Below are 12848 nucleotides of genomic sequence, written 5' to 3'. Positions count from 1 at the left end.
GGTAGCTAACTACCGCTGAGTTCCAGCGGTTGTTAACTACCGCTGGAAAATGGCTTTTGTTTGTTTCAACCTTCTCATTGCCAAACCACTCACCATCTTCTTCAACCTTATTTAATTTAAATTATTAATTAATTCAATTTCTCTCTTCTCTCTCACCTTCCTTTCATCTTCCACCGCTACACCAACACACCCTCTTCTATGTGCAAATTCCTTCTTCCAGTTTTTTCTATGACGAATTGATGAATGGTTCTGTTCTCTTCTCTTCCATAATCAAACTCTTGTACAAAATTGTGGTTCTGTTTTTCTCAATTGTGTTTTTCTTTCCTGTTTGAAAGAAATGGCAACTGCATGATGATGAGGATCCATGGAGGTGAATTTAGAAATTGAATAAAGAATGAATGAATTTAGAAATTGTGGTTGACAATGAAAAGAATGAACTAGCCAACAAAAACATGGATCTTCAGAGTACATTAGCAGAACGAGAAGATGCATATCAGAATTTGAATAAAGAATATGAACAAGTTAACAGTTTGTTTAATGAATTTTTTGTCAAACTTGAAGTTGCAGAGAGGAAGATGGAAATAATGGCGGACTTGGGTCAAAAGATCAGATGGTTGCTGATTTGGAACACCAAGTTGAAGACCTGAAAAAATATCCGGGACAGAGAACAATTGCTAAGTGAAAAGGGAGAGAGCTTTAGAAAGGCAGAAGAAAAACATAAACACCAAAGAACTTGTTCAAAAAAAAAAACACCAAAGAACAAAAAAGTGGAGTTTGTTGTGCATCTACGTGCGTGAGAAAAAAATTGAGGAAAGAATTCAGCGGTAGTTAACAACCGCTGGCTTCCAGCGGCAGTTAACTACCGGCGGTTTGCAGAGCGGTTGTTAACAACCGCTGAGGGCATTTTAGTCATTTCTATGTGTCAATTGGAAACTTTCGTTGTCAAAAAAGCAACTTTCAATGAGTATAGGGCAAAACTTACAAACATTTCTTTGCATGTTTTTTGCATTGTTCTTAACTAAAAATACATTTTTTGTGGATATAACAACCTTTAAAAAAATTGTGGATTTAAGAAAATCATGAGTAATGGTTAGCAATCATACAAAAAACACCTAAATTTTTTCCATGAGTATTCTCGTGTTTGTTTCAAGATTGAGAAAAAACTATATCAAGTATAAAGGTTCTCAGTAATGGAATACCTTTCTATAATTTTTAATATTTCAACATTAAAAATTGGGAATATGAGTTCCTCTGAAATTTTATGTGTGTTTTTTTATTAAAAAGTTATAACTTCCAATTTTCTTATGTATTTTAAAGAGTGTGCCAAACAATTTATTTAAAAAACACCTAAGTTTTTTCCATGAATATACTTGTGTAAGTTGTATTTGTTATAAGATTGAGAAAAAAAAACTATTTCAAGCATAATGGTTCTCAGTAATGGAATAACATTCTATAATTTTCAATATTCCAATATTAAATATTGGGAATGAGAGTTCCTATGGAATTTTATATATATTTTGCTTTAAAAAGTTATAACTTCCAATTTTCTTATGTATATCAAAGAGTGTGTCAAACAATTTATTTAAAAAATACTAAGGAATCAAACTCTAGTCTTCATATTTAAGAAAATAATTATCGAGTCCGTGAAACAAAAACCATAAGTTTGAGAATCCATGGACCATTAGAATAGAAGAGATCATGCGCTTTCCCAACTTTTTAATGTTTTTTATATTTTTTTTTTTTAAATATCTAATATCCATATTGCTAAACATGGACATGCCACCATATACATATTTTTAAATCTCTCAAAAAAAAAATATACATATTTTTAAAATATCCGTCTCTTTCCTCCTTCAAAAATCCTCTACCTGTATAATTTGGATATATATTGATAAAACACTATCAAAAACATTGCACAATATCCATATTTTTAATTTGTAATAATAAAAATCAAACAAAAAAGAAAGATAATTTTAAATTGTGAAAGTGATATGCCAAATTTAAATTTAAGATTATATAGATTTGAAGACTACAATTTAATTATAAAACTCCCATGGCACAATACAATTAAACTTACCTTTAACATGCATACTGATAAGGACTTAGACTCTATCCATTTGTATCTTTTTTTTTCTTCTGATAATAGCAAGAAGTGGCGTTAACTACATGTTCATCAAAGTCACGTTCATAATGTTCAAGTCCAAAATCGAGAAAAAATGTTAAGAACTTTCTTCACCAAAGATTTGTCGAATATTGCACCCTTGTGTTCTTTCTTTCTCACGTAACTAAATAGTTTGGCTTATAATAAAAGAGGAGTGCTATTCGAATATCCAGTTTCATCTACACCAGCCAGAAGCTTCGCCTCAAAGTTACTAAAACTTCTGGCCTCCACAGTTGTTATAGAATTACACATTACACCTAAATCAAATAGTAAAATGAATATCGATGAAAACCCTAACATTCAGAATGGAATATATGTCTCTTCCTTGTTTCAAAAGATCCTCAACCTGTATAATTGTATAATTTGGATATATATTGACAAAACATTATAAAAAAAAAAAACATTGCACAATATCCATATTTTTAATTTTTAGTAACAAAACATCTGAATCAAATAAGAAGAGAGAAATAATTTTAAACTGTGAATGTGAATGTGAAATGCCAAATTTAAATTTAAGATTATATAGATTTGAAAACAACAGTTTAATTAAAAAACTACCATGTCACAATACAATTAAACTTACCTTTAACATTTATACCAATAAGGACATAGATTCACATAAAAGGTAAGTTCTAATGTATTTTGTATCTTAACATTTTTTCCGATTATGACCCTTCATAATTTTTTTTGGCTCCGCCACTACTTAATCCATACAGTCCCCTTGCATCAAGTGAAATAAAGAGTGTTATTTGAACAACAATTTATTCGACAAGTTTTAAGACAATCCAAATTTTACAAAAAAATAAGGTATTGACACAAACCAAAGCAATAAAGAAAGAAAATAAAAACATATTGTGAGTGAGAGAGACAAAGTTGTCACAAAAGTTATCAAAAAGTGGTTGTACAAATATCATTTCTCTTAAATAAAAGGTGTTCTTCATATGTACAATGGTTTTTTACTTTCAACAACCTTCAACACCCACTTTTTCAATTTCCAACACTCCACATCATTTTCTCTCTCTTAATTCAACACCCATTCAATTTTTACCTCTCCAATGGTTTTCATTCAACACCCTACCCCACCAGTTTTTATTTCTTATTCTTATTCTTATTTAATTTTTGCTTTTATAATTACATAAAATTATAATTATCGATTATAATTAAATTTAAATAATACAATTAACAATTTATTTTTTTAGTTTTTTTGGAAAAACAAAATTTAGTAAAATAATTTATTTTTATTTTCTTAACTTAAAATGCAATACAACAAACTAAGCATGCGACACACAAATAATACTAAGATAGTGAAAAACTTGGTTTTTTTTTTCTGTATCCAAATCAAATGAACCAAGTCTCTATTTATAGACAAAAAAAAATCATGAATTTTGGTAAAAAAAGTTTTAAAAAATAAAATAATTTTCAATGAAATAATTGAGTTTAAAAATTAAAATGAGATAAAAAAATACAGCCAATAAGGAACTGCCAAGTGTCACCCACTTATCCTTTCAACATCTTCTCTCTCATGTTCCTGCAGCTCCACTTGCCCCTGTATACGCGTGTAATGCACGCGCCCGTTTTGAAGCTATGAAATGGAAACGCGTGGCACAATGGGACAGACATTCAACATGTTGAATGTATTCATCTACTCTCTCCTCCATGTCATATTCAATAGGCATGCTTCCAATGGTTAAACAAGGTTCAACACCCTTTCAATAGGGCCATTGGAGATGGTCTAATCAACTACCTTGTTAAACAGTTGTTACGTCAATACAGTAGGTGCTTCATGATACAACTAAACCGTCACAGTTTACTCTGAAAATTAATATGTGATCTAAACTGTTAAATAAGTTCGGTCTAAACTTTAAATATGTTTAGGATGAATATAGAAGGAAGGGTTTTGAACGAAACTATAAGTGGAAGGGATGTAGTCCCTTGCGTGGGGTATTATTTTTGTTTATGAAAAACTAAAAATGTAATGGAAAAAAGCTTAATATAGTTTTATGTATTGTTTGTTTAACTTTTATGTTTTGCAATCTCAGTTGTGTTTGATCTATATGTGTGTTTGATAGGAAAAAATGTTTGCTGTGATTTTATGTTATGTTTGGTCGAAAACACGTTTCAAAACTGATGCATGTTTGGATTCGAACATGGTTTCCGATCACTTAAAAAAAGAGAGAATACAATGATCGGAATTACCTTCCGATCCAAACCTGGAACATGGGGAACCTTGCAATTTCCGATACACATAAAACCTGATAAATTTACAATTGGAAGATCGCTTCCAATCTCATCGGAACATAAGTGCGGAGTTCACGATGATAGTTCTAGTGGAGGGGTATTAGTCAAACAACAAACAAAAAAACTTCATCTTTCTCATTTTCTTGTCAGATATGTTGCAGACCCGTGAAAATTAACATCTATCAACGGACATAAAAATTGGAAGAAGAATAAAGTTGTAGAAAACACAGAGATTATCATTTAGCATAAATGTAATTAATTCCATCCAGAGACTAGACATCAATTTAGCATTTTTTGAAGAAAAATGTTAACCACTAATTTCAGGATTATCATTTTCAACCAACACTAACATGTACATAAAACTGCTAAGCAGCTTTTGTAAACACCATCAAGTAGTAAGGTTTCCCTGTCTTGCCTTGAGCACAAGCTCCTCAGTGGTGGTGCCGATGATCTCATTTGCCCTTTTGAGCCCAACACATTGATATCGACCAATCGAATCCTGAATTCCAACACGAATCACTAGTCAACAACTAAATCAAAATCTACATAGAAAATATTGTTTAGCGTTCATTTAGTTCAATAAAACATTTTCATTTTTGTTCAGATTTTTGTAATTCCTTCCACATTAGTGCACGTTTCAAAACGGTTAGTCCCTAACGTGAAGAGAGTGTTGAGAGTCTCGCACCAACTAGATGTATGACTTGAGTAATGCTTATAACTTATAATGCTTAGATAATTCTCACTTTGCAAATCATTTTCTATGCTTCAAACCAAATAGATAGATACTAAAGTCACAAATAAAAAATAACTCTTGGTAACAAAACCAGCATAGATTTCATCAATCTAAAAAGGTATATTACTTGGACAAAATCTATCTAAAAAGGTGTCACAGTGGTCTAAACTGTTCAATAAAATATATTAGTCTATTACGAAGATACTGCCGACACAAATCAAATAATAATAAAAAAACACGCATTTCAATTTCCTTGATGCTTTCAATCAGTCTGAAAATATATTAATTCTATAAAATGATATTATTTATATGTTCAAAATGCAATGATTCTTATTGGCACATTGGGACCTGTTTGGTATCAGAAAATGTTTTTTGTTTTTATTTTTTGTCTTCACTTTTGATTCCAAAACTATCACCTTGTTTTCAATTCATTTCCTGTTTTCAAAGTTTTTAAATCTTTAAAAACAGAAACAAAGTGAACTAAATGCATTTTTGTACTCAAGTCAAAAAAAGAAATAAAAATAGAAAAAATTTTCTCAAACCCTTAGGTTGTGAATTCTTCAAATAGATTATGATCTTATTCATAAACAAAGGAGCTGTTTTTTAACTGATTAAAACGAGTTCGGAACCAAAGAATCAGTTTTTGAACTGGTTAAATCAGATCCATAAAACCAGCCAGTTTTTTAAATGGCTTAAGAGTCAGTTCAGCTTGTAAATTTAAAACCTGAGCACCAAACTTAATATCGTTTGGCTCAATTCAACCAAACTGTTTTCTGATTTGGTTCGGTTTTCTTTACTGAACAGGTTAAACACAGATCAAAATTCAACTAATATTTCTCAACTGCTCCCAGAATCAAAATTACCAAGTTTATCAATACGACATTTGACAAAATTTTAGGCCACAATGTAGCCTAAAATTACCATTGTAACCTAAAATTACCATTGTGGCCTAAAATGCAAATTTGATCAATGAAGGTTCAAGGATACTGCTATAAAAGAAACAAGCTATTTGACAAAATTTTACTGCAACAAAGGTTCAAGGATATGCAGTATTCACTTGAAATGTAAATTGTAGAGAAAGTGGAATATAAAGAGATAAAGTAGAAATGCAAATAATAAAACAAAGTTGAAGGAAAAAATGCGTAATTATCTTTTAAAAATGTGTAGTATTAAATACTTTTACTTTACTATATGTATCATATATCTATAATCACTTCTTAGATTAGAATGAGACAAGTTTTAGAGAATCTCACCCGAGTGACGATACCCAATTTCTCTAATTTACCCACTGCATCATCCACATCAAAATCGCATTCCTCCCCAAACTCTTCTTTGATTAGTTCCTCACACCAGTGATCGAGATCCTGATTCACAATACCATATAGCTAACATAAGTACTTACGTAACACTAAAAGAAACTTGTTTCCCTAAGTAAAAATATAGAATTTATAAATAAAAAAGGTGGTGGAAAGAGAAGAAGAAAAAAAAGATTGTTACAAACTTGTCTTCATGTACATACCTGTCTTGTAGCTTTACCCTGTTCCATTAGAATAAAGAATGAAAGTATCACCTCTTTGACCTAAAAGAATTTAAGATTAATTAATAGTTGTTAGATTAGATGTTCGGCTGCTGCATTGCTACATAAGTATATACTAGCCAGCCCTGTCTTATTTTCTAAAAAGATCTAAGAGCGTTATAAAAAGAAACATCAATACTTATTTATTTTGATAACAAAGAGACAAAGTGCACCAAGCTAACACTTACTTCTTGTTGAATGACATCATCACACAAATGGAGAAGTGTACCCTTTCCACTGTCCAGTTGTTTGTCATACATTGACTGTGTAATCAAATTTTGGTATTGAGCCAAGTTTTGTTGGAACCTATGGAGGGGAAAAAACACAGTAGCCACACAACTGTTAACTATGTAGAAATAATTACTCTAGTTTCAAAGTTATATGTAGATAGTTTTTCTTAGAAATTGTGGCTGGGCCTAACACAAACCCACAAAACCGGTTTGTGAGGTGAGGATTGCCCCCACTTATAACAGTTTTCACAATAATCAGTAAATACTTTTCCATAAACAGGAACAGTTAACATACTTGCGTTTCCACAACAAAATAAAATAAAATTACTTACGTGAAATATGTCTTGACAATATAACCAACTACTGTGGAAAGAACAGCAAATATGACCCACCAATCAGCCGAAGGCATTTCAAGTGAACTAAATACAGCAACCTGCAAAGAGTATTTAATCCATTAGTTCAGGATGATGAAAACAAATAGAAATATTGAATTTAAATTGAAAAACTGACCAGTCCAACAACTGCTGATACAAGAAACTTGACCCAATCCATTGGAGTTAATCCAGGGTTTTTCTTTTCTGGCTGTCAAGTTAGAATTTTGTACCAAAGTCATCCATTGTGGTTGTTGATGGAAAAGTTATTAAGTGAAAAAAAATAGCTTTTTTTTTTAAATGTTCAAAAAATGATGCAACTCACAAGAACTATTTCCATATCAGCCATTGGAATGTTCTTAAAATGCTTCACAAATATTCCTCGTTCTGCTTTAGATTTGGTACTGGCTCCCCTGAAAAACAATTTCCTTTTTAGATTTCAAATTTTTCGATAGAGGTTTGAAATGAAAGAAGATCTACCTGTAGACAACAATTATCCTATCAAACGTCGGTTCTTGGATCAAGGTCTTGCCAAGTAAATTACGGGAGCTGGAAATTGCAGCAAACAATCTTATGAGTTACCACATCATCACACATTCAAAATTATGAAACTTAGATACCCAAGCAAAGCATTTTGGTAAGAAAGAAAAACCATTTTCTAATCAGAAGATCTACTAAATATATCTTCAAGACCTTAGTTGAATATTTTCAAGACGTATCCGTTCCACAACAAAGTCATCCCCAGTTGCAGCACGGATCATTTCATTGCCATCTGAATCCTTCTTAATATGCTTTGACTTTCTTGAAAAAATCTTTTCCAACCTGTAAGAATCACAGCCTTAAAAAGGTTTCTAGAAATAGAAAAAAGGAGGCTCAAGATGAAGCTGGCGATATTTACTTTGATTAATGCAAACATGAAATTATTTTACATTGAACTTTTAAAAGGTTTTATGGAGACAAAATAATATAATAATCAATATACCAACTTCTCATAACAGATTATTCATTAGCATCAACCATAACAGTAACTTTCCAGTCTAGGAGTTTGCTTACCTAGTTATTCTTAACAAATAGGCCCAAAATCGTCCAATGAGCATATCCAGTTTCTCCATGATAAAGTAATCAGTTGTTCGATCAACCCCAATGCCACGCCGAAAGATAACATACTAAAATAATAGGATATATTAGTTTTCCTTTTCACAATACGGACTTAAGTTTGAAGAACAAAACTATTTTTTTATCTGATCGAGGAATTACATATTTAGTGATTCAATCAGTATAAAGAATTGAAATAATCATAATTGTGACGAAAAAAGATATAAAAATTATTAAATTAGCGAAACATCATTAAATTTAACTTAGCAATGTTCATGAAAGAAGCAAATAAGATTTAGAAAGAACCAATGACAAGGCATCTTAAGCCCCCTCTCCCCTTCTCCCAAAACCAATATTTAGTGAATTAATCACACACAACAAAGGTTATGATTTCCAATAGTAAACGTAGAAGGAATTTTAATGACTCCAAAATGAAAAAAGCCAACAGACCTTAGGACATTTATATGCCATCCATCAAATCAATAGAGATCAAATTTCAATGAGCTAGGCTATTATCAATCATAATGAACACCATGAAACTAGGAAATCCTTGATGGGTAAGAGCTACTAAACTAGATTCACAGCCATACCTTATCAGAGAAATCTGGAAGGTTATCATGATGATGCTCTGCAAAATATTTCTTCAGAAGTGTCTTGTCAAGCTTCATTAACCAAATAAAACAGAAATCAGCAACTGTTTGCAACAAAATCAAGCATTCCAAATAACAATGGCATTAAAGGAACATATAATATGCACAAACCTTAGATTCATCAACAGAAATGGGAAGATTTAAAAGATACTGGCCCGAATGTGCAACCTCAATCTCATCCGCAGTCACTATCTTGAAGTTGCTCTTTTCCATTACCTGCAAGATTTGTGTAAATGATACTTTATTTCAATACACCTCAATGATTTTATATTGAATTTATTGAGCCAGTCTTTTAATTTAAATCCGCCTCAGTGTGCCTCGATTTCTAGATTGTACAATGTAACTAACTGAGTCGAAATCAGTCAGGATACATTCTCCCTACAAATACTCATTCCGTTGTAATCATTAACCAAGTTTTCAATTACAGAATCAGAATATAGAATCCTCACTATTCTTCCTCGATTTCTCTTTCTTTTCGGTTACAATCATACTGAAGGAGGTAGTGAATTTCGTTTACTAACCACACTTTTCATTACTTGTCGTATGCATCACAGAGTTACATGTCCAACATACAGACACCACCCAAAACGCATGTTATAGTATACGTGCTGTTTCTCAAAGCTTCTACTTTGTTTAGTTTATGTTAGCATTGTTAGTAAACAAAGTTATAAAGGCAGTTAGGTGTGTTTCTGCTCTATATAGTACAGCGTAACTATGAATTTAGTTGTCACTAGAATATCCAAAACCATCTTTAGCAAAGACTCTCGTATTCTCTCAATTTTCCACGACTCCCTAACATATTACTCCTTCATATTAATACTGTAACTTGTGATAAGTTTTCAAGTCTATATTATATTAACAAATGCCACCAAAAAAATTGTACATTCACAACGCATCAACTCAAGATAGTACCTGAAATAGGTATGTCAAGAAATTCTGTTCAAGTACATCAATTTCTTCAGGAGCCAGGTTCTGCTGTTCCAACTTATGTGCCCCGCTTACAGGATCAAAGAGGGAGTAAAGTTGCTGAAGGCATAAAGGAATCAGTCTCTCCACAATCCCAAGTAATATATAAGCTATAAATAAAAAAAGATCAAGCACTGAATAATACCATCAAGTCCTCAAATTGTAGAAGGTACCAAGCTCGAATTGTGTACTCTACTCTCTTGGAGAGCTTCAAAAACTCAGCTCGGTCGGCACTATGCTCTGCATAACATACAGAAACGACTCAAGCCACAATAGAATAACAACAATGAATTCAAGAAGTTATGATTCAAAATAGCATATGAGGAAATACGGTTGGCATAATATTATTGGTTGAGGCAAATGGACATGTAGCTAGTGATCCTAAAATCAAGGAAGCTTGGATTGTGCATAAATAGAGAAATGATGATCACTGAGGGCCGGGGTATGGAAAAAATTGACGAAGTCTCTCCTCTCTCCCTTTGGTACTCTCCTTGCAAGTAATAACTTATGTCTTTGAACTTAGTCTTCTTCTATCTTTCTACAAGTTCCTTAAGTTGTCATTTTCCATAGTATTCAATCAATTCCTCTTATTTAGTGAATTCAATACAAAGTGTTATTTCATCCAATTGTTTGTATATGTCTGCGTTCAACAATTGCAAAGGGCTAAATCCTTACAAGGTTTTAAATTGCGGTCGCAGCAATGGTCACAGTTGTATTGTTATCCTAGATACTGCTGAAAATTACAGTCAAATGCAGCTAAAGCAACCTCAATTATGGTCGTAGAGACATCACAACCACGATGTTGCGACCCAAATCACAATCGCAAACATTTTTTTTTATCAAACCCTATATAAAAAACTGAACTCCATAACAGCATGCAAAAATTAAATCATATAAAAGGTAGGAAATTTCAGTGAACATCATCACAATTTTGTTTGTAAAGGTGAGAGAAAGGCATGCTACAATGCTCTTTCATTGAAGGATAATCATTAATCACTATAACAACAATAACAACCAAAAATTACAAAAACAGTATACCCTAAACATGCTTCTACAAATATGAATTCAACACAACATAGAGAGAAACTCCAAAGGGCATATACAGAATTATACCAATAAGATTTGCCAATGTCATGATAAGTCTAGGTTTGAGAATTGGAATAACAGATTCACGCTCCAAACGAATAACTTCATTCTTGTGCGGATCCATTGCCTGTGATTCTTGTGCCATACCCTTTGAAAAATTTCAGCAACAGTGTTAAAAAAATCAAAACTTGAAGCAAAAAAAACGTAAAGGAAGCGTTTTTATGAGGTAAATGGATAAAGGGTGTAAGAAACAGAGAGGTTTATGAGAAAAATTGATGAAATTGATGAAAGGTGAAAGTGGGTCATACAGAATGTGATTTTGAATGCAACTTTGGTTTCTTCGCAGGTTGGAGATTTCAGTTTCAGATTGTGAAGCGATTGTTGTTCATCATCATCATCACTTGCAACGGTGAGTTTCAGGGGAGTTAACTTCTGAGTTGTCTTAATTTGGATTTATTCAATTGGTTTTAACTTGTCATTAGAGTTTCATGACATGGTTAATCTGTGATTATAAACTTTTTCAATTAAAATAATCTTAACAATTGAGTTGGAATGGTTAATAAATTTTAAAAAAAAAAAAATAGTTTTGGAAGAATATGACTTTTATTATTTTGTAAAACAATTCTTTATCAAATTTTATTTGCTGTATGGACAATGCATAATATATGCAAGGTCTGGGGTTCGAACGGCCACCACCAAAAAAAATTATTTACGGAGCTGATCTTCAAATTGATAAAGTAATTTTTTTATGAATATGAGTGGTGTTTTTAATTATGGTATTTAATAAATCTTCAATTTATTACCTAAACTAAAACTATCGCTTTTTTCAATTTAATTCCTAAAATATACAAATATAAGAAATAAGTTTATAAATTATATCCTTCAAAAAAAAAGTTTATAAATTATATAAAATTCGTAATTTGGTCGGTGTTAATCATATTTTAGAAACTAGACTAAACCATAAATTTAGTCTTTGAAGTATCACCTCATCTTAAATTTAGGACGAATTATGTAAATATATTAAGAGATCCGTAAGATATACAAAATCTAACAATTTAATATTTGCATTTTTTTTTCGTCGTAGCTTAGTGGTTAGATAAATTCATCTTAAGGATGAATAAGTAGGGTGTCCGGAATTCGAACCCCAGCCCCTGCATATATTGTGCATTATCCCTTGCCAAATGAGGTAAGCTCATGGGGACAATATTTGCATTTTTTTTCTTCAGAAGAGGCTAAAATGATATATTACCATCACAAAAAAGTAATTCAGCACAAGGCGTATTAAGGAAGACTTAAAATATCCAAATTACAAACCCGAAAATGAGAAATAAAACAAAAACAAGCAGAAAAAAAGTTATAAAAGTTAGAGAGTAAATTAAGAGATTTCATAAATTTTATGGACTATTTTTTATATTTACAAAGTTTATGAATAAAATTAAAGAAAAAATGATATTTAAAGACTACGGTGACTTTTATTCTACTCCCTCCGGTCCTATTTATAAGAGAAATTTTGGTCAATAAAATTTAATGTATCTGGTTAAAAAAATTGGACCAAATACATTCACTTTTATTGACTCAAATTTCTCTTATAAATAGGACCGGAGGAAGTATAAACTAATATGACAGACTTTAATGGAGTTTAGGGACTAAATAAGCATGCCGAGCTTAGTAACACAAACTTGTGACATAAGTAGGGGACATTAAGATGTTGGAAGGTCTTTGATGTGTTTTAAAGGGACTAA

At 31.6% G+C, this 12848-nt stretch overlaps 1 protein-coding gene across 1 annotated transcript; it reads right to left on the bottom strand.

Moving 5' to 3' along the window:
• Positions 1-4614: 4614 nt before the first annotated feature.
• Positions 4615-11545, bottom strand: LOC146909221 (uncharacterized). The gene is made up of 16 exons (XM_085724923.1): positions 11415-11545; positions 11134-11254; positions 10166-10260; positions 9967-10080; positions 9166-9270; positions 8995-9066; positions 8363-8475; positions 8003-8131; positions 7790-7858; positions 7635-7722; positions 7449-7520; positions 7271-7371; positions 6897-7014; positions 6652-6711; positions 6386-6496; positions 4615-4898 (listed from the first exon to the last, which is right to left on the bottom strand). The coding sequence occupies exons 2-16, from the start codon at positions 11249-11251 to the stop codon at positions 4788-4790; spliced, it is 1476 nt and encodes a 491-aa protein (XP_085581049.1). The 5' UTR covers positions 11252-11254; positions 11415-11545; the 3' UTR covers positions 4615-4787.
• Between the last annotated feature and the right edge of the window lie 1303 nt (positions 11546-12848).

Source organism: Medicago sativa, chromosome 7 (genome assembly GCF_051527215.1).
Source record: "Medicago sativa cultivar Bolivia chromosome 7, Bolivia_mono, whole genome shotgun sequence".
NCBI classification, from domain to species: Eukaryota; Viridiplantae; Streptophyta; class Magnoliopsida; order Fabales; family Fabaceae; genus Medicago; species Medicago sativa.
This window is presented reverse-complemented; position numbering and strand designations above follow the sequence as displayed.